At 58.4% G+C, this 20,404-nt stretch overlaps 9 protein-coding genes across 9 annotated transcripts; 4 read left to right on the forward strand and 5 right to left on the reverse strand.

Moving 5' to 3' along the window:
• Positions 1-375: 375 nt before the first annotated feature.
• On the forward strand, positions 376-3,304 carry QBC33DRAFT_215539 (FAD binding domain protein). The gene is made up of 5 exons (XM_060422722.1): positions 376-1,217; positions 1,308-1,398; positions 1,468-1,629; positions 1,730-1,876; positions 1,945-3,304. The coding sequence occupies exons 1-5, from the start codon at positions 820-822 to the stop codon at positions 3,070-3,072; spliced, it is 1,926 nt and encodes a 641-aa protein (XP_060286969.1). The 5' UTR covers positions 376-819; the 3' UTR covers positions 3,073-3,304.
• On the reverse strand, positions 3,191-5,350 carry QBC33DRAFT_525654 (DNA-directed RNA polymerase I subunit RPA43; the record flags this gene model as incomplete). The annotated part of the gene is made up of 1 exon (XM_060426838.1): positions 3,191-5,350. A coding segment is annotated over exon 1 (1,654 nt), but the record flags the coding sequence as incomplete, so codon positions are not given.
• Positions 5,351-5,889: 539 nt separating this feature from the next.
• Positions 5,890-9,160, forward strand: QBC33DRAFT_445250 (major facilitator superfamily domain-containing protein; the record flags this gene model as incomplete). Its single annotated transcript, XM_060424317.1, has 3 exons — positions 5,890-6,494; positions 6,577-6,895; positions 7,709-9,160. 3 exons carry the CDS (start codon positions 5,890-5,892, stop codon positions 9,158-9,160), a joined length of 2,376 nt encoding a protein of 791 aa, XP_060286971.1.
• Positions 9,161-9,170: 10 nt separating this feature from the next.
• Positions 9,171-10,248, reverse strand: QBC33DRAFT_525660 (Asp/Glu/hydantoin racemase). Its single transcript, XM_060426839.1, has 2 exons — positions 9,999-10,248; positions 9,171-9,928 (listed from the first exon to the last, which is right to left on the reverse strand). Exons 1-2 carry the CDS (start codon positions 10,110-10,112, stop codon positions 9,236-9,238), a joined length of 807 nt encoding a protein of 268 aa, XP_060286972.1. The 5' UTR covers positions 10,113-10,248; the 3' UTR covers positions 9,171-9,235.
• Positions 10,249-10,595: 347 nt separating this feature from the next.
• Positions 10,596-12,597, forward strand: QBC33DRAFT_575783 (kinase-like domain-containing protein; the record flags this gene model as incomplete). The annotated part of the gene is made up of 2 exons (XM_060430856.1): positions 10,596-10,695; positions 11,225-12,597. The coding sequence occupies 2 exons, from the start codon at positions 10,596-10,598 to the stop codon at positions 12,595-12,597; spliced, it is 1,473 nt and encodes a 490-aa protein (XP_060286973.1).
• A 346-nt stretch (positions 12,598-12,943) lies between these two features.
• Positions 12,944-13,763, reverse strand: QBC33DRAFT_215639 (uncharacterized protein). The gene has a single exon (XM_060422724.1). The coding sequence runs from the start codon at positions 13,617-13,619 to the stop codon at positions 13,044-13,046; it is 576 nt and encodes a 191-aa protein (XP_060286974.1). The 5' UTR covers positions 13,620-13,763; the 3' UTR covers positions 12,944-13,043.
• Positions 13,764-14,867, reverse strand: QBC33DRAFT_215638 (ADP-ribosylation factor family-domain-containing protein). Its single transcript, XM_060422723.1, has 3 exons — positions 14,385-14,867; positions 14,146-14,292; positions 13,764-14,071 (listed from the first exon to the last, which is right to left on the reverse strand). Exons 1-3 carry the CDS (start codon positions 14,632-14,634, stop codon positions 13,908-13,910), a joined length of 561 nt encoding a protein of 186 aa, XP_060286975.1. The 5' UTR covers positions 14,635-14,867; the 3' UTR covers positions 13,764-13,907.
• An 828-nt stretch (positions 14,868-15,695) lies between these two features.
• QBC33DRAFT_215792 (SGF29 tudor-like domain-containing protein) lies at positions 15,696-17,103 on the reverse strand. The gene has a single exon (XM_060422725.1). The coding sequence runs from the start codon at positions 16,968-16,970 to the stop codon at positions 15,813-15,815; it is 1,158 nt and encodes a 385-aa protein (XP_060286976.1). The 5' UTR covers positions 16,971-17,103; the 3' UTR covers positions 15,696-15,812.
• A 657-nt stretch (positions 17,104-17,760) lies between these two features.
• Positions 17,761-19,190, forward strand: QBC33DRAFT_555275 (mannose-6-phosphate isomerase; the record flags this gene model as incomplete). The annotated part of the gene is made up of 2 exons (XM_060429619.1): positions 17,761-17,904; positions 17,976-19,190. The coding sequence occupies 2 exons, from the start codon at positions 17,761-17,763 to the stop codon at positions 19,188-19,190; spliced, it is 1,359 nt and encodes a 452-aa protein (XP_060286977.1).
• Between the last annotated feature and the right edge of the window lie 1,214 nt (positions 19,191-20,404).

Genomic DNA, 20,404 nt, shown 5'->3' on the forward strand with positions numbered 1-20,404 from the left:
AGGGGAGACAAATCGCTAGCGTCCATTTCGGCCCCGGTCACTGCACACTTCGACTGTCAATATTGATTATTGAATGCATTCGTCCGTATCCGTATGCCCTGTCAGAATTGTTCAATCCAGAGGTTAGGAGCTCAGACTGTGCAGGAGATGGTCTCTAGGAGGCGCCCCATAGTTGCCATAGTTGCATTAAACTTGACCTTGGCAGCACACTATCACACGAGGGTAATGCTACGCTGTAATTTCCGATTATCTCGGGGGTTTTCAAAATGGAAGTCTAGAAGCGTAAGTGAGCCTCAATGACGTCCCGTCCCGCGGGCTTTTATGCGATCCATATCAGACCCTGGCGCGTAATCAATAAAGAAACAAACTGAAAATCTAGGCCTCGATCATGATTGGGGCCAAAGACGTTTCCTTCCTCCCAATCGAACTTGCCGCTCAAGCCAAGCAGATGGATGCGGAGTTGTGTAAAATTACAGTTATCCGCGGCTAATTATTATATGCAATCCATGCTGACCCCCGCGTTGCATGTCGGAACCCACCCATGCGGCTGCCAATGGGCACAGTCCCGGTCTTTCCGAACCGTTCCTTGATCCCCATCATGGTAGCATTATCGACGGAGTGCAGGCTGAAAGTTGACTGACCGGGAAACAGGGTAGCTTAAACCAACAAGGGTCAATTAGCAGGTAAGATTTCGGGGATTTAACCACGGGGCATTTATAATGTACCCTTTCCCACACGGCCCGGACGGAAATAAAGGTGACGGCGTGAACCTGGAAAAGCTGACAGTTGGCGTGTTCGACGGCAAAAAGAAACACCAAGATGCACTCACTTTCACGCCACGCCATTTCGCTGTGGGCAGCATGGAGCTTTCTCCAGCCCGCTGCGGCCCGCTGCGGCCCAGCCGTGGAGAAGGCGGATCTTTTCGCCTGGGAGAAGGTGCAGCTCACCGACGCCACACTCCAGGGCCTCGATGACAATGTCGCCCGACTGTTCGCGTTCTACAACGCAACGGCCCCGACTGGTCCTCGTCACGAGTGCAAGGTGTTCCCCGGGGACGCAGACTGGCCGGAAGACTCGGTCTGGAGCAAGTTCAACGAGCTTGCCGGCGGGCAGCTGTTGCATCCGCGCCCGGAGGCATCCGTGTGCTACGAGGGGCCTACCTTCGACACCGCGGCCTGCGACGTCCTGACGGCCAATTGGACTAACTCGTATGAGCGGTACGTGGTCACTAACTGGAGCTGGAGAAGGAGCACCCATCAGATGGAGGGAAGATGAACAGCCAACTGATATCGGTGCAAATCGTCTAGGATGAAGGACCCGCTGGAAGTCTTCTGGCCGACCGAAGTCGGCTTGACATGTCTGCCCCCGGCTGTCATAGAGACCAATGGATGCACCCAAGTAAGGACCTCACAAGACTGCCTAGCAAACCCTTTGGACTGCAACAAATACTGACAAGGTTTACGAAAGGGGGGCTACCCGGTCTATGTAGTCAACATCACGAACGTGGCCCAGATCCAGCTCGCCGTCAACTTTGCCCGCAACACTGGCGTACGCTTTGTGATCAAGAACACGGGCCACGACTTCATGGGCAAGAGCTCTGGTGCAGGGGCACTATCCGTCTGGACTCATGTATGGATGACCATCGCATTCCCCTCTAACCACTGAAGCGAATCAGCGGTGGAAGCAAGCCATGCTTTCGTTGTCGAGTTTCTGACTTACACATCTGTAGAACCTCAAGGACATTGTCTTCTACGGCAACTATTCCGCCCCGGGATATAACGGACCAGCGTTCAAGGTTGGCGCCGGTGTCCAACTCTTTGAGATTTACAAGGTCGCGCGGACGAAGGGTCTCATGGTTGTCGGAGGTGAAGGCCAGGTGAGTTACCCCTAATTCCAAACCCAAGCTGCTCCTCCCTTACTGATCTGGTGCCACCCCCGTCAAAGACCATCGGAGCATTCGGCGGCTACACCCAAGGAGGCGGACACTCCCCCCTCTCCAGCCTCTACGGCCTCGGTGCAGACCAAGTCCTCGCCATCGAGGTCGTGACGCCTGACGGGCGATTCGTCTCTGCCACCGCCGACGGCCCCCACTCGGACCTCTTCTGGGCGATGCGCGGCGGCGGCGGCGGCACCTACGGCGTGGCGACGTCGATGGTGATCCGGGCCTACCGCGACGTGGCCGTCACGGCGTCGACCTTCACCATCGACTCGGCCGCCCTGGGCCTCAGCGCCGACACCTTCTGGGCCGTCGTCGACTCCTTCTTCAGCCACTTCCCGCGCTTCGTCGCCGCCGGCACCTACTCGTACCTGCACCTTACCTCGGACCCGCTGCCCTCGCTCAACATAGGGCCCTTCTTCGCCCCGGGCCTCGACATCGCGCAGTCCGTGGAATTGATCGCCCCCTTCCTCAGCGACCTCGCCGCGCTGGGCATCGACTTCGAGCCCGAGTGGATCCACTACGAGTCCTTCTACGACGCCTGGCTGGCCTCCTTCCCGCTCGAGCTAGTCGAGCTCCCCCGCTTCGCCAGCAGCTCGCGCCTCTGGCCGCGCCCCATCTGGGACGACGCCGCCGAGCGGGGCCCCAAGTTCCGGGCCATGATGGACGCGATCCGCTACACCGTGGAGGAGCACGGCATCTTCCTGAACGGGTTCCACATGGGGCCGCGGGGCCCCGCGGGGTGGGACGCCGACGCCGACTCGATACCCGACAACGCCGTCACCCCGGCCTGGAGGGACACGTACTGCCACCTCATCGCCGGCACGGGCTGGGGCCCCGACACCACGGACGAGGAGCAGATGGCCCTGCGGTTGGAGTTCACCAACGTCTACATGAAGCGCTGGAGGGACGCGAGCCCCGGCGGCGGCAGCTACATGAACGAGGCCGACCGCCTGGAGCCCGACTTCCAGCATTCGTTCTTCGGTAGCCACTATGAGCGGCTGCTGGAGATCAAGCAGAAGTATGATCCCGAGGAGGTCTTCTGGGCGGTGACCGCTGTTGGGAGCGATGCTTGGGCTGTGCGCAGTGTTGATGGACTGCCCAACGAGAACGGCAAGCTCTGTAGGGTTGACTAGGCGGAAGAGGGAGCCTGAAGGGAATTGAGTTTATAGAATCAAGCCAGATAGCGATGGGAATGATCTCAATTCCTCGCACGGACCATATGGCCGTACACGACGGAGTGAAAAACGGCCGTACACTGAGTGGAGCTCTAGTTATATGGCAAGAAAAGGGTTGGGCTGTACAACCCTTTACAAAAGCGATACGTAGCCAGTGATGATGACAGGATATTTGTTTGTGCTGAAACAAGGAAACAGAAAGTGAAGTCCATTCAAGGCAGGCAGGATAGGCCCGCGTCCCGCAGAATATCCAGCTAAGTAAGGTACACCATCCTCGACAGTAAAACATTGACTCGGCGAGGCCTGCGGGAGCAGCTCGATTCATTAGTCGTTCGGGTTGACGGAGAGAGCTTGACCATGCTTGACGATGCTTGCACATCAAAGCTTGCACATCAAACCGTGTGTCTCGTCTCGGCCCGAGATCAGTCATCGGGCGTGCCCGGCCGGCTGCCCTTGTACAGTTCGGTCCGCTGCCCGCTGTCCTCCTCCTGGTCCTCCCTGCCAAACCTCGTCATGCTGAACTCGGGGACGCGCCTCGACATGGGCCGCAGGAGACCCGAGACATTCTGCTTCCGCCGGCGCCCCTTCTCCGCCGCGCGCTCCACGGCCCCCAGCTCCCTCTCCCCGTCCTCGCCGAGCATCGTGCCCTCGATGCTGAGGTAGCCGTAGTCGCCCGCCAGCCCGACGTCAAAGTTCTTGATGCGGAACCGCAGCGTGCCGCCCGCGCGCTTGCCCCCGCCGTCGACCCAGTAGCCCGTCGTGTGCATCTGCGCCACCTCGAGTTCCGCCCCGTCGAGCATGTCCTCCTCGTCCTCGCCCTCGCCGTCCGACTTGGGCGACAGGAGCCCGTCATCCGACTTCTTCTTTGCCCTTGCGTGGCCGTTGTTGTTGTTGTTGTTGTTGTTGTTGTTGTTGTTATTGTTGGCGAGGTCGACCCAGCGCCAGCCTTGGGGGAGGCGCTTCGCTTCGATGCTGGCGTTGAACTTGTCCCAGCAGACCACGCCGATGTGCCCCTCGCTCTGGAGGTTGACGGTGCCCTCCATCCAGGCACCGCGACGCGGCACAAAGAGGTCGAGGTCGGCCGTGAGCCAGCCAAAGCCGACAGCATACTCGTCAACCGAAGTCAGGACGGCGCCAGTTCGGTCTGTCGGCGGATTGTTTGGGTCGGCACGGACCGGACGCTCGGAGAGGTTGACGTTGTGATAGCCGAGGAGCACCCCACGGAAGAGAGGGGAATAGTGGTTGAGAAGTGGCTCCAGGTGTTGGCTGGTGACGTTTGTGATGGGCTTGTCGAACCCCACGGGGTAGAAGGGGACATAGAGGGATACTGTTTGCGTATAGAAGGGGAAGATGTGATCCTTCGGAAGAGTCGAAGCACCAAGGGCCGTCGTTGTTTCGGGGGTATCGATATCCATGGCATCGGGTTCAGAGATGTCGGGACTGAGCTTCCGGCTTTTCTTCTCACTCAGTTCCTTGCTCGTCCGCTTGCCCTTGCCCGCCTCTCCTTCGGATGTGCTATCTTGCTCTTCTGCTGCAGACTTGGCATCCTTGTGGTGCTTCTTCTTCTCCTTCTTCGATTTCTTGTCCTTGGACCTCTCTCGGTTCGTCGACTCCTTGTCCACCCGCTCGGCTTCTTCAGAGGAGGGCCGGACAGGATTGGCAGCTACCTCCACAGAGGCTGCTTTGTGCTTGTCCTTCCTTCGTTTCTTCTTCGGTTCCGTTTCGGCCACAGGTGAGGGTTGTGCCTGGGCTTTCGGTTCGAGTGACTTTTCAGATCTCTCGTGTTTTCGGTGCTTCTTCTTGTCCTTCGACTTCTTCGCGACTTCTCCATCTTCGGCCGGAGCGTCCACACTGGGTTCCGTGACCGCGGGATGAGCGTCGCCATTCGTCAGTCCATTGGCCTTCTTGTGCTTCTCGAGGCTTTTCTTGCTGTCCTCCTCAGACCCATGTTGGCCATTGGGAAGCTCCTCGTCGCCGTTAAGCTGGGCCTCGCCATGCTTCTTGGACTTCTTCCGCTCCCTCGGTTCATCTTCCACCTTTCCATCGGCGTCGTCTAGCCGTGATCGTTTTCTTGAATGTGATTTGTCTCGTTTATGGTTCTTTTCAGACTTGTTGCCATTCACCTTGACGGGTCCCGCCTGGTCGGCGACCGGAGTTGAAGCCATTGTTGCTGAAGCCAAGATGCTGGGTCGCTGGAGCGCACACGCACTTGCACTTCCCAAGCTTAAGATAGAAAAAAAAAATATTCAGGTGCAGTGAGGAGTGGAAAGTGGGGCGTTATGACCGCCAATAAAAGAGGCTGATGTAAATTGTGGGACCGGGCTCGGATGCATCTAGCTTCGGGTGGGTAAGGCCCGAATCTGACCCGAGCCGATGGCAGCAGTGCTCTGGGACCTACATAGGTTTCCTAGCTCCAAGAGGAGCAAAGATAGTCAAAATGTTGCCAGTTAGGGAAGCCCCTTGGCCATAACTCGAGTTGCAATGACAATTGGCAAAGGGTTATCCTCAATTTCCATTTCATGTAACTGTCGCATCGCAAAGCTCCTCGGAGCGCAAATGATTATTCCCGCTGCTGGCCAAACCCGCCCGACCCAAGTGCCTACCTACCTACCTAAATGTTGACTGCCTCATGCAGCGTGGGGCCATCTAGTTTGTCAGCTATGACGTGATTCCCCCAGCGAATATCGGCAGCAATTGTATATAAAGGGACCAAAGAGCAAATCCCCTTCCCCGCATCGCACAAGGGCCAAGTCCACAGCACCCACCGTTTCAACCATGGCCTCCTCCGCACCATCCAAGATCCTCGTCTTCGGCGGCACCGGCACCATCGGGCGGTACATCACCACCTCGCTGCTAGCCGCCAACCCGGGCCCCGGCAAGGTCGTGCTGTTCACGTCTCCCGCCACGGCGTCGGCCAAGGCGGCGCAGCTGGACCGGTGGAAGACGGCCGGGCTGACCGTCATCGAGGGCGACATCACGAGCGAGGCGGACGTGCGAGCCGCGTACGCGAGCACCGGCGCCGACACGGTCGTCTCGGCCGTCGGGCGCGACGTCCTCGGCGCGCAGGTGGCGCTGATCCGCCTGGCCGAGGAGTCCGGGACCGTGCGGTGGTTCCTGCCATCCGAGTACGGCACCGACATCGAGCACGGGCCGCGGAGCGCCGAGGAGAGACCGCACCGGCTGAAGCTGGAGGTGCGGAGGTACGTGCGTGAGAATGTCAAGCGGCTAAAGGTCACATACGTCGTCACGGGGCCGTATTTCGATATGTGGGTTGACCTTTCGCCGGGGCTGGAGGCGGCGGGCGGGTTTGATGTTGCGAACAAGCGGGCCTATGTGATTGATGATGGACAGGGTAGGGTTGGGTTTTGCACTATGCGGGAGTGAGTTGTTGCACCCCTTCAAGGCCTGCGTCGTCATTTTGATGGTCTCGTTTCAGGGAACTAATAGCAGCCCAAACAATAGCGTGGGCAAGTTTGTCGCTGCAACGCTGAAACACCCCGAGCAATCCTACGGCAAGGCTTTGAAGGTGCAGTCCTTCGTTGTCACGCCAAAACAGGTCTTGGCCGAGTATGAGAAGCAGACGGGGGCCAAATGGGCCGTGTCTTCCACATCTCTCGATGATCTCAGGAAGTTGGAGGCAAAGGCGTGGGAGGAAGGCAACCCACGGGCTACCGGTGTGACCTTGAGAAGGATATGGGCCGAGGGCGGGACTCTGTACGAGAAGAATGACAATGGCCTTCTCGGCCTGGGCGAGGGAGACTTGGATTCCTTGGAAGCGGGAGTCCGCGCAGCTCTCGAGGGCGGCTGGAAGAACCGGGAGGTCTAAGACATGACCCCAAGATGCTTAAGCGGCACCACTCGCACTTCCCCCAGTTGGAAATCACCCGGTGGAGAAGTCGACGCCCAAGCAGAGCGCTCTACAACCGCCGTGTCGATGCCAAGGGCAATATATATATATATATATATATATGTATATTCTCCCGAGGCTTTTTTGTACAAGACCACCCCGACTTTGGACCAGGAGTTGTCAGTTTACTGCAACTCACAAACACCTAAGTTTGACCTTTTCAGTGTGCAATAATCAAGAAAACCGCAGTGATTGCTGCTGGTTGTACGAACTGCTGCTGCAAGTGTCTGCTCAATGATATGTTCAGAAGCGTTGTTAGAAAAAGGAAGGTAGGTAGGCAGCCAAATATGGGAGCGAGGGCAGGGGTCCATAGAGTTGCGGCTTGGCGTTGGGCACGGGCCACGTCTGCCGTCATGCTTGGAATGGCATTGACACACCGTCACACACGAGAGCAACGTCAATTGTCCGAAGCTGAGCTTGACATCGTCAGCAGCTCCAGAGCGCCTAGCCCTCCTCCTTCTCTCAAAATGGCGCCATCGGGATTGCGGCAATGCGTAAAAGATGTGTCGCTCTATCTTATTATCATCATCACCATCGCGACCCTCGGGCCTCTCCAGTTCGGCTTTCACCTGGTACGTTTACATGGGAACGCATTCCCCCTCCCTTTGCAGGATCGGAGCCGTATTTGCAACAACATCCTCCGACACGATAGCAATAGACAGCTGACTCCCCTCTCCCCATGTACAGGCCGAGCTGAACGCTCCACAAGATGCCATCACCTGCGCCCAGAAGTCCACGCCAGCGACCGTCATGTCCGCCCTGCTCTCCCTCGCTCGCAAGCCCGAAACCGATAGCACCCCCCGCTCGCTCCCGGACTGCATTCCCATGACGCCGGCCCAGTTCGCCACAGTCTCGTCCGCCTTCACGCTCGGCGGCCTCGGCGGGGCCCTTGCAGCGGGGCCCTTCGCCTCGACCCGCGGCCGCCTGCCGGCCATGCGCATCACCGCGGCCTTCTTCCTGCTAGGTTCTGTGGCCGAGACGCTAGCCGGGGGCATCCCCGTCCTGGGCGCGGGCCGCCTCATCGCGGGCGTCGGCGCCGGCGCCGCCACCGTGATCGTGCCGCTGTACATCAGCGAGGTGGCGCCCCCGCGGGAGCGCGGCCTGTTCGGCGCCTTCACGCAGATCAGCATCAACGTCGGCATCCTGGCCACCCAGACCCTTGGCTACTTCCTCAGCCACGGCGCCGCCTGGCGCTGGATCCTGGCCGCCGGCGTCGCCGTCGCGGCCGCCCAGGGCCTCGGACTGCTGCTCGTGCCCGAGAGCCCCGCCTGGACGGCTGCCTCGGGCGGTGACGTCGCGCGCGCGAGGAGGATCCTGCAGCGCATCCGCGGGACGGGCGTTGACGTCGGCGAAGAGGTCGACGGCTGGGGCGCCGGGAGCGGCATCCCGGCGGTTTCCGCAGAGGAGCAGGGGTTGCTGGCTGGCGGCGACGGGGCCGTGGCGTTGGCGTCGCCGGTGTCGTCGGGCAAGGCGCCGGCGGAGCATCTGGGCTTCGTCCAGGTCGTTCGGGATCCGTCTTACAGGCCGGCCATCGTCGCGGTCGTGGGCATCGCCTTTGCGCAGCAGTTCTGCGGCATCAATTCCATCATCATGTACTCGGTCGTGCTCCTAGCCGACTTGGTGCCTATGAACTCGTCGCTGCTGACGATCATGATCTCGGCCATCAACCTCTTCACCACCATTGCCTGCTCGCCGCTACCCGACCGGCTGGGCAGGAAGACCTGTCTGTTGCTCTCCATCATCGGCCAGGGCTCCAGCTCGCTAGCACTGGCGCTGTCTATCAGGTTCGGCGTCAAGATCCTGTCCGCCGTCTCGGTGCTGTTCTTCGTGGCCTTCTTCGCCGTCGGTCTTGGCCCCGTGCCCTTCATCATGGCATCGGAACTGGTCGGCCAGGAGGCCGTCGGGGCGACGCAGTCGTGGTGCCTGAGCGCCAACTACGTGGCCACCTTCCTCGTGGCCCAGTTCTTCCCCATCATCAACGCCGCCCTGAACGAGCGCTTTGGCGGCGCCGGTTGGGTCTACTTTATCTTTGCGGCATTTGCCATGCTCTGGTCCGTGTTTGTCGCTTGGAATGTGCCGGAGACGAAGGGCAAGAAGGATGCCGACGAGGTTTGGGGACGGACGAGACGGATTGATTGACAATTACATGCGTTGTGATCTAGACCGGTTTGTGCAGCGTGCTTTTACCTTGGCGCAGTTTACTATTCGACGGGATTACTGCTTCTGGAACATTCTCTTGTTCCTGACCATCTGCTCTAGTAGGCCTATTCCTGCCTTCACTCCATCGATGATGTACAGACGGTTCCCAGCTTCCTTGCCATGCCTCTCGATCGCTGCATCCCTGATAGTCTCCTCTAGACCTGCCATTCCGGCACAGCCCATGACGACGCAGTCCACGGCGCCCGTGCTGAGTAGTCGCTTCGTCGCCTCCTTGAGCTTCTGCCGTATTATGGCCGGATGCATCTCGCCGTGAAAATCGCCCGCATCCAGACCGGTGGACTCGACTCCCGCAAATTTGACATTGCGAGAATTGGGGTCCTGTCCCAGGAGGTCGCTGACTCCCGCAGCCAAGTGACTCTCCCAGAACTTCCCGGTCGTCACGATACCCCAGGTTCGCGGGGTGGCCGAGCTCGAGAGCGGTGTGGTTAGCAGTGATAGAGAGGCAAGGATACTCGCTTCAAATATGCCGGTGACGGCCAAGAGTCCCCGACTTCCCTGCTCGTGGGCCAGTTTATGGACCAGTGGATGAGCACTGAAGCATGCCACAAGCACGCCGTCGTACTTCTGGAGTTCGCCGGTGCTCGTGAGGTTCTTGTAGACAACGTCGTAGCTCGACGCGACATCTTCTCCGGAGTTGATGCTTGCGGGAGACTCTGCCGGCGCAGTGTAGGTGTAGATCTCGGTTTCCTATGTTGTAGGTCAGGCCGGCAGCTCTCATGCCTATGACCAGATGCTGGATATTTTCGGCACAGCATACATCCGATGTTTTAGTCCCTTTGAGAGCTTCCTCCATCCCTCGCGTCATCTCCTGTGACGAGTTCGGGTTGACCACTAGTAGTCGGATGGATCTACGAAGGAATCGGGTCGTCATTTTCGTTGGCCTAGCTAGTCACCTCAGGTAGTTGATATTGATTCAATATTTTATGAGAGTAAATGTCCGCAGCATCTGATATGGACTCTCTCTGAAGCCAGCTGCAATCTCGGGATGAAGGAGGAGCTGCCGGGTCCCACGTGACTCTTGTCCTCCAGAAGTCCAGCTTCCTTGGGTTCAGCCACAAGTACAGCCACATGCAGAGCCCCACCTTTTATTATCCTTGCCCAACCTCATGGCATCTTTTCGAGGCCTGCATTCATTGCTATTCATTGGTTTACATTCCTCGACTTCTACGCTTCTTTCTATTGTACGCTTTTGGGCCATCTTTCCAGAGTTTTGAGACGCTACCCTTCAATCCCCGTTTCTCCCAGGTCTGTCCCCCCAACAGTGCACCAGTGAAGAAGGGGGGGTGGGGGTCGTTGAACTCGATTCGAAGTGCGCAACTCAGCTTTCTCCACACCAAATCTCCGCCTGCCTCCGATGAGCCTCACGAACCCATCGTCAGGGGCGTCTGGACCGGGGTCGGGGTCAGCATCGAGGACTCAATCCCTGAAGAGGAGTGTCCAGGCAGCATTTGATGGTAAGGCAGCTAGCTAGCCACGCTATTTTGCGGTGATTTCGTTTGTTTGCCTGCCTGCGTCTCGCTTCTTTCCACATCCCACATTTCCACATCCTCCATCCCACTAGCTGCGTAGGTTGCTGTCCTCCCCGCTCCCCCGCTCGTTCCTTCGGTGATCGGAAGTATTGGATCTCATATCCCGTAGTTCCGAGTCATGCTAGCTCCTGTCAGCTCCCATCCAATATCCCGTCCATAATACAACCCGGAAATCCAAGGTCCGCTCACCACTCGCCTAAGGCTTGGCTTGGCGGTAGCGAACGAACTTAAGGCTTTCTTTCCATCCTCTCCGCCCTCTGCCATATTTCTGCTTGTTCCATTATTCCAGACCATCGCCTACTTTCGCATCGATTTGCACCCTCTCTCTCCCTCCCCCTCTCTCCGTGCCATGTCACTGCTGCGGCGGTCTGACAACGCCGGCCGCCATGGCTTCGCCTGTCCGGGGTTTTCCTTACCTCCCGGCATGGTTTCTCACGCTTACGCATATCTGCAGATCCCGCCGATAGAGGCACCGGCCCGATGGGGTACCAGAGCAAGGTCCGGGTGACAGACAGGTACAAGGTCGTCGGCTTTATCAGTAGCGGGACCTACGGCCGCGTGTACAAGGCGCTCGGCCGCCACGGGTCGCCGGGCGAGTTCGCCATCAAAAAGTTCAAGCCCGACAAGGAGGGCGAGCAAGTGGCATACACGGGCATCTCCCAATCGGCGGTGCGCGAGATGGCACTGTGCTCCGAACTCAACCATCAGAACGTCATCAGGCTGGTCGAGATCATCCTCGAGGACAAGTGCATCTTCATGGTGTTCGAGTACGCCGAGCACGACCTCCTCCAGATCATCCACCACCACACCCAGCAGCCGCGGCACCCCATACCGGCCACCACCATAAAGTCCATCATGTTCCAGCTCCTCAACGGTTGCCAGTACCTGCACACCAACTGGGTGCTCCACCGCGACCTCAAGCCCGCTAACATCATGGTGACGTCGTCCGGCGAGGTCAAGATCGGCGACCTCGGGCTGGCCCGGCTGTTTTACAAGCCGCTCCACGCGCTCTTCAGCGGCGATAAGGTGGTCGTGACGATATGGTATCGCGCCCCGGAGCTGCTCCTGGGCAGCAAGCACTACACGCCCGCCATCGACATGTGGGCGGTGGGCTGCATCTTCGCCGAGCTGCTGTCGCTCCGGCCCATCTTCAAGGGAGAGGAGGCCAAGATGGACAACAAGAAGACGGTCCCCTTCCAGCGGAACCAGATGCAGCGCATCGTCGACATCATGGGCCTGCCGACCAAGGAGCGCTGGCCCCTGCTGACGAGCATGCCCGACTACAGCCACCTGTCCACCCTGCAGCCGCCGCTCAGCGGCCAGGGCCACCACCATTCCCACCACCACGCGGCCCAGCACTACGGCAGCGGCGGCCACCAGCAGCGGTCGTCGGCGGCAGCCGCCGGCGTCAGCCACCTGGAGAAGTGGTACTACAACACCATCAACCAGCCCACGACCAGCAGCGCCAACACCAGCTCCAGCGCCAGCAACGGCAACAGCAGCAGCAGCACCAGCGGCGGCACGTCCGGGCAGGGGTCGTCCCCACTAGCCAGCCTGGGGCAGGAGGGGTACGGGCTGCTGTCGGGCCTGCTGGAGTACGACCCGGAGCGGCGGCTGACGGCGGCGGAGGCGCTGCAGCACCCCTTCTTCACGACGGGCGACCCGGTCCGCGCCAACTGCTTCGAGGGCCTCAAGGCCGAGTACCCGCACCGCCGCGTCAGCCAGGACGACAACGACATACGCACCAGCTCGCTGCCGGGGACGAAGAGGAGTGGGCTGCCTGACGACACGATCGTCAGGCCTGGGAAGAGGGTCAAAGACGGGTGATGGGCTTCGCTTGCCTTTTTTCCTCTCCTTTTGTTGTGTCCTATTATGTCTCAGTGTTTTCCTAGCCAGAGTTTTGGGCAGCACTTGGGATGGCATTATTGGCTTTCCAGTCTGCTGCTTTTTTGGGTATCGTTTCTTTGTTGTGCATGGCGTTCCGGCTCCGGGCGGACTGCATTGGGCTCCTGGCGTTTATAATCCGCGTGGGCCGTATGTTCCCCTTCTGTTCTGAAGTCATAGATAGTTGCATCGTCGAGGTCTTGATAAGGCATGTAGTTCTAGCGTTCGGTTAGACGGAGGAGCCAGCTCAGGAAGCTCATTATGACAAGCTAGTATTCTCACAACAAGGAGCCATGTGCCATGTCTCTCAATGCATGGGCAAAACCAGGACTTTCTGTTGGAACACATCAGAACACCAGCAGATCTACGTTATATAGCGTTACCATGTACTAGTCAGGTAGGCGGCGGAAAGCAGGTAGAAGCAACCCCGTCTGGAACAAGCCAGGAAGAGGATTTTGGTTCAGTAGTAATAATCCGCCATTCTGGGTATCGCCCTGTAAGTATAAATATTCGATCGCAAGAGCCAAAAAAAAAAAAAAAAAAACCATATGAAGCAAATAGAAAATGCATACAGATTCCAACACGAGCAACAAACAAGCAGCAAGAGAGAAAAAAAAAATAAAGGACAAAAGTTCATACACATCAAGGACCCGAGAAATCAGATCAAAAAGAGCATTTCCGGGGTTCTCTTGACCCCCCGTCTTGGACAGCCCGTGACTAGCATCCCCCCATCCTCCTTCTACCGCCTGATCCTCCCGGGCCTTTCCATTTCCATTTCCAACCCCGACCGCCCACATCCTAATCTCCACGACACAGGTTCTGGTCCGCAAGATAGAAACCGTCTGTATCCTTTGCCCTTGCACGTTATGTAAGGCCCCACCTAGCATGCGATGCAGACACAGGCGAAACCAGGGGGGTGTTTTGGGGAGAAGGGGGCGAGCCGATTGATGATGGAGTTTCCACATCGCTTCCGGGCCTTCTTTCAAAGGTCGCAGGTAAACCGGCGGGTATTCGATAGCACGTAGTATCCAGCGGGTAAGCCAAGGCTAGGCTAGGGTAGGCCAGGCCAGGCCCAGGGGGAGAAGAAAAAAAGGTAAAACCGAGGTGGCGGTGGCAGCAGAGGGAAAGAAGATAAACCTCGTCGAACTGTGAAGGAGGTGTCCTCTAGATAATTAAAAAATGAAGAAGATAACCCGAGACACGGTCCCCCCCGCGCCTTTCCTCCAGCCCGCGGCAGACCCGGGGCTCCCCGGCTACTTCTTCGACGGGGCGGGCTGGGCCTTGACGTTGTTGGACAGCCAGGCCAGGCCCTCGAGGAGGCCCTCGCCCGTGGTGGCGCAGCTGGGCACGACGTACCAGACCTTGTCCTTCAGCTTGGACAGCTGGAGGGCCTCGGTTACTTCTTGGGGCTTCATGGCTATTTTGGGGGGGGGGGAAGGGCGTTAGTTTGGTCTGCGTGTGGTTGGCTGCGTCTGTCTCCCCTTTACGTACCATTGTCGAGATCCTGCTTGTTCGCAAACACCAGCAGCAGGCTATCCTTCATCTCCCGGTCGTTGATGATGCGGTGCAGCTCCTGTCTTGCCTCGTCCATCCGCGCCCGGTCCGACGAGTCGATAACGAAGATCAATCCCTGGGTGCCTGGTGATTATCATTAGCTCTCGAATCCTTCAGCCGAACCGCACCCTTCCAGCGAAAGCAGCAGCCAGAGAAAGAAAGGGAAAGGCCCGTACCGCTAAAGTAATGCCTCCACAGTGGCCTGATCTTGTCCTGGCCGCCGACGTCCCACACGTTGAACTTGACGTTCTTGTACGTGACCGTCTCGACGTTGAAGCCGACTGTGGGGATGGTGGTGACGTCCTGGCCCAGCTTGAGCTTGTAGAGGATCGTGGTCTTGCCCGCGGCGTCGAGGCCCAGCATCAGGAGGCGCATCTCCTTCGATCCGAAGATCTTGCCCATCATCTTGGAGAGCTGCCCGCCCATCTTGAGGGGACTTGGCTGTAAGCGGCTTAGGGGTGTCTCGGGTGCGGTTCCCTGTGCCGAAGAGGGGAGTAGGTTTGGGGAAGCGCCGGTGTGGAGGAGGGTTGTCGGAGCAGATATGTCGCGGGGCTGTATATGATATGCGGGCGATCGGTGAGGTGTGGATGGATGTCAGTGGGCGCGGGAGAAGTGTTCGAAAGTGTTCGAGAAGCTCCTGTCGTCGCGAGAGCTCGGTGTTTGGCCCGTGTATGCGGTTGATCCAACGCCACTCTGCCTTGATGGATGTGCGTATATTGCGATCGCTGCGCGCTTATCGACTTCGAGTTAACGCTCCGACCAGTTCGGGGAAAATGATTTGGCGCTACGACAAATCAATCGGATGCCAGTAGGGTGGAAGGCAGGCCTGGACGCAGTGAATTGGAGGTCGATAATCTGCAAGTAAACAATAGCGACCAAGATAAGGTGGATGGATGGACGGTCTGCGAAAGCTGTCAAAGCTACGAGCACGGCAGTGGCTTGGTTCGAGACAGGTTGGCAGGGGACTCGAGTCTGTCGCAAGTGCGGAACAGACTAGCAACGACGCTTCTTGGGAGTCGAGCAATGCTTTTCCTGTTTCAATTCATCTCTCGTGGCTTCGACCCCTGACCCTATTTCGCCAGGGCGCAACAGTGCGGGCACGGACAGCTCACTTTTTGACACGCTCAACCGAGATTTGCTACCCCTGTTCGGAGCAGCCAATGGGGGCAGTTTTCTCCTGAGGCTCACCTGCCCGCCAGTGCCCGTCAAACACCAGTGCCAAGTGCCAAGTGAGCACGGGGCGTCTCTTTGGTCAAATCTCGCAAAAGCTTCAACACGAGCGTTGCAAACTTTATCATGTGCCTTATTAGTGTATGGACGACGCATCTGCCATCGCTTGTTTGACTAATAATAATGCCTGTACAGTACATAGGTAGTGACTAGAGGCCTTGCCAGACCTTTTTGTAACCTTAATGCCCAAATCTGCCCACCCATCATGCCCAACTCCGCTCCCCAAGAAACACACCTTACTCCCGTTGCAAACAACAGCTGGGTTCACCCAAATTGAGAGCCAGCAAATGGGGTTGAAAATAAAGAGAGTAGAGAAGAAAAAAGAAGGCAAAATCAAAGCAAGGGGGGACCCCAAGTCCCCCTTACCGTCCGAGTCAGCTCCTGTACTCGACAACAAACCGCCTGTCAACAACCTGCAGGGTCCCGCTGTTCTCCTCGCCCTCGAACCTGAGGTTGACCTTCCCCGTCGTGGCGTCCATGTCCGTGACCTCGGCCTTGTAGAAGGTGGTGCTATCGGGATACAGCGCCAGCACGATCCTCCCCTTGTCGAGCCCCGGCAGCTCGGCGCCCTCGGCGGGGATGGGGATCATGCTGCTCGCGCTGGTCCGGTACTCGATCCTGTCCTCGGGCGCCACGTCGGGGTCGGCGTCCTGCACCTTGTACCGCCTGGACTTGCCCTCGCCCAGGACCTGCTGCACCCGCCCGAGAAACCAGTCCGGGTTGTCGTTGGTCGGCGTCGGCTTCGGCTTGAAGACAACGTCCTGGCCCTTGACGAAGTTCACCTTGGAGCGCTGCGTGGCGGCCGCGCTGGCCGGGAGGTCCGGCGGCATGCTGTCGCGCGGCGGGAGACTATCCCGGGTGCCCGAGCGGTCGCTCCCCGCCCCGCCGCCCAGCTTCCTCGTGTGGCTGCCCAACGGCGACGGGACGGGCGAGTCGCCACCCCCGTCGAAGTCGTAGAGAGACGAGGGATCTCTGTCCCTCTCCTTTTCTTTGTCCTTCTCCTTCTCTTTTTCCTTCTCCTTGTCCTTTTCTTTATCTTTGTCTTTATCCTTGTCTCGCTCCTTCTCCTTTTCGCGCTCGCGCTCGCGGTCTTTTGCGCCCGCTCCACGGACCGAGCCCGATCTCCCCGTGCCGGACATGGATCCCCCGGACCGCTCCCTGGTCGACGGTCCCGAGCCGCCTCCAGCCGCGGCCTCGGCCTCTTCCTTGCTCTTCTGTATCGCCCTGACCATGATGAGTTTGTGCATGGTTTCGTCGAGCTTCTGCTTGATATTTTCGGTATCCCGGACCCCTCCGCGGAATAATGCCTCCAGCTTGTCTTCCTCGGCCTGCGGATCGTAGCTCCCCTTGTTCTTTGCCATGTAGCTGTCCTGTGCTCCGATGGCGCGCATGTCGTCGCTGCTGCTGTTGATCATTTCCACCAGCTTGTGTATGTCACTTTTGGAGGCATTCCAGAGATCCAGCTCCTCGCCCTGGTTCCCGCCGTTGCCACGTCCGGGGCCTCGGGCACTGCGGCTGCGTTGGGAGGCCATACCTGTCGGCGGGTTTGACGGTAAGTTCTAGTAATCGCCAAGGCTGGAGTGTAAATCCTGTTTCTTGAGGTCGGGCATGATGTTAGCACGATACGGCTGCAGCTGAATGCTAGGTAGAATGAATATCAAAGAGATACCACTGGGGTCCGAAATAAGGGGGCCTGGTTTTTTTGGAGGGGTTTTGGCAACGCATGTGGCAAGTCGAGACAGGCATAGAGGTAGGCACGCATATAAGCCGTGTCTCGAGCTCAGGGGGTCGGGGGCGTGCTTACAGGTTAGAGTCTGTTGGGAAGGTAGGCGCGAAGTGGTCGGCAAGGAGGGGAGTTGCCAGGCAACGAAGAGGGAAATAGGTAATTGAGGGGGCGGGAATGCCTGGATTTGAGCAGCAGCGGCAAGTTTATCAGGACCCCATATTAATTAGGTTCTTGGGCCTGGAGTTTGAGCTTGCGCCTTCCTACTGAAACCCTATGTATATATGCCGCCGGGAGCTTCAAGTTTGTTGTCCTTACGAGGGGAACCCGTTGCGGCAGAATCAGGGCGGTGAGATGGAATAACCCCGCCTATACCCACCCCTCCTGCCTGCCCGGCTCGCTCTTGGCGCGCGCTCCATGCGGGTGTGATGTCAAGGGAGGGGTTAGCAATGGCTTGTGTCCTACTAGACCGCCCCTTTTGCAAAGCAACCTACTAAAGTTTCCTACTACTCAGGTACCAAACACAAAAAGCAAAAAGGCCTCCCTTCCAGGCGCCTCACTCTCCGGCATTTGGCAACCCCTACGTCCCCAAAACAACCATGCAGGTCCCTCTAATTCGGCTCCAGTGCGGGGTCAATTCGTATGACTGGGGAAAGAAAGGGCAAGCCTCCGTCGCCGCCAAGCTCGCCGCTGCCACTCCGTCCGAAGATTTCGTCGTGCAAGATGACCGGCCGTACGCAGAGGTATGTGGCTATTTCAGAACCCGTAGACTGTAGACTATGTTGCTAACCAATGCTTTGCACGCGTTCCGTAGCTATGGATGGGCACGCATCCTTCCAACCCGTCCAAGGACTTGACCACGGGCCGGACCCTTCTCGATCTCGTCCAGGACAACCAGGCGCTTCTCTCCCGGTCCGTCGTGGCGAGATACGGGAATAAGCTCCCCTTCCTGCTCAAGGTCCTCTCGATCGACAAGGCCCTGTCCATCCAAGCACATCCAAACAAGAAGCTGGCGGGAGAATTGCATGCCAGGGACCCCAAGAACTACCCCGATGACAACCACAAGCCCGAGATGACCATTGCCATCACCCCGTTCGAGGGGCTGTGCGGGTTTCGCCCGCTCAACGAGATAGCCCACTTCCTCGAGAATGTGCCAGCACTCCGCCAGCTCGTCGGTGAGGAGGCCGCCAGGGAATTCGTGGACACGGTGAAGGGCAACGAGGGGGACGAGTCACAGGAGGCGACAGCCAAGAACAAGCAAGTTCTCCGGAAGGCCTTTGCCGCGGTCATGTCGTCGTCGGAAGCAGACCTGTCGGCGGCAACCAAGAGCCTCGTGGAGTCGGCGTCCAGCGCGGGCGCCGACTTCGCCGCCAAGGGCGTGGCCGCGACATCCGGGGCGACGCTCGCCGAGCTGGTGACGCGCCTCCACGGCCAGTTTGGCACCGACCACGGCCTCTTCGTGCTCTTGTTCCTCAACTACGTCACCCTGCAGCCTGGCGAGGCGCTCTTCCTACGGGCCGACGACATCCACGCCTACCTCAGCGGCGACGTGGTCGAGTGCATGGCCGCCAGCGACAACGTGGTGCGGGCGGGGCTGACGCCCAAGTTCAAGGACGTCGACACCCTCGTCTCCATGCTGACCTACAACTACGCGCCCATCGAGGAGCAGAAGATGCACCCGACCGAGTACCCCTACGCGACCCTAAACGCCAAGGCCTACAGCTCTGGGAGCACCGCCACTCTCTACGACCCCCCCATCGACGAGTTCAGCATCATCCGGACCGTGCTGAGCGGCGACGGGTCAAAGGCGACCTTTGAGCAGCTGGACGGGCCGAGCATCGTCATCTGCACCACCGGCAAGGGCAAGATATCGGTCGGCCCCACGGTGCACGACATTGAGGAGGGCCACATATTCTTCGTCGGCGCCACGGCAGAGCTTGTCCTGACGTCGGAGGGCGGGAAGGATGACAGCTTCATCACGTTCAAGGCCTTCTGCGAGGTCGAGGACCACAGCAATGGGAAGTTGTGAGCGATAAAGACATGTTCCGACGGTTGCTTTACCAACAGATTTACTTGATTAGAGGTCACGACGTTCCCAAGGGTAATGAAAAAAAAATCTAAAAGGGGGTTTCGATTGGGGCAAGTGGATCGACCTGTATCCCTGGCTTGGGTGATTTGAGGTCCGCAATCTTGGGATTGTCCAACTCCGGGCCGGGCAGTAACTTCAAAGTTCGATCAAGGCGGTTAAGAAGAAAAACAAGGTTAAAAAAGGTTAATCGTCCGATCTCATCAGGGGCCCAGGATTCCTGACCAGGCAAGACAATCCCGTGATGCTATATCCGGCTTTCCATATATATACCCCTGACGCCAGCCGTCCCCCTTTTTGGATGATGACACCCCCTTTGCTCGTAGCCCCGGGATTCGCCCCGTAAGACGGGACGACATTATCTTGGGAGCGAGGGGGGACCTTGGAGCCTCGCTTGTTTCCATCCACAAGAAGATAGTAAAGACATGGACGGTGTAGGAGGAGGCGGAACCGCGATAAGCTTGGTCCACTCAAGCCGCTACCAGCCGCAGAGGAGGATTATTTTTATTTTATTTCTCATTTCCCACCCGGCTACCGGTTTCCTGGTCCGGCCTCCGAGGGCTGCTCCCTAAGTCCCAGGAGCCGGATCTTAGAGCTTCATTTAGCGGATAGATATGATATAATTAGGACCCCGGCAGGAGTTTGGCAACTGGCCCCAGGCTCCATGGAGCCGAGCGCGTGATGGGGCTCAGCTTGGGAGATGCAGGCTTGCAGAGAACCGAGGCGTCTCTCTCTCTGCGAGAGAATGCGAGAGCGGGGGACACACATGTCAAGTACAGTGCATAACCCTGTGTTTGTATCTTAAGGGCAATGGTCGGTTTTCACCCGCCGGCCCGGGGGGTGGATGGGATTTATCCAGATGGTGTTTTCCCATTCCCAACGAGAAGAGGCGAGGAAAAGAAAAAAAACTAGGGAAAAACAAAGAGAACAATATACCATACTCAGGGCTTTCGTCCGACGGCTCGGTCTTGGCACAGACGGAAATAGAAGCGGCTCCAGATTGTGGCAAACACCCGGGAACCTGGGTTAATGAATCGGACAATAGCAGCCCGTGCCCCCGGGAGCAACAGGCGAGTGTCCCGTCGTTAGGAGGGTAGCACTGGGAACAAGCGACAGAGTTCCCCCCTGGCGTAAGCGAGCGGGCGGGAGCAGATCTC

The sequence above is a fragment of the Phialemonium atrogriseum genome (assembly GCF_030411735.1).
Source record: "Phialemonium atrogriseum strain 8032-3 unplaced genomic scaffold QBC33scaffold_3, whole genome shotgun sequence".
Taxonomy (NCBI): Eukaryota; Fungi; Ascomycota; class Sordariomycetes; order Cephalothecales; family Cephalothecaceae; genus Phialemonium; species Phialemonium atrogriseum.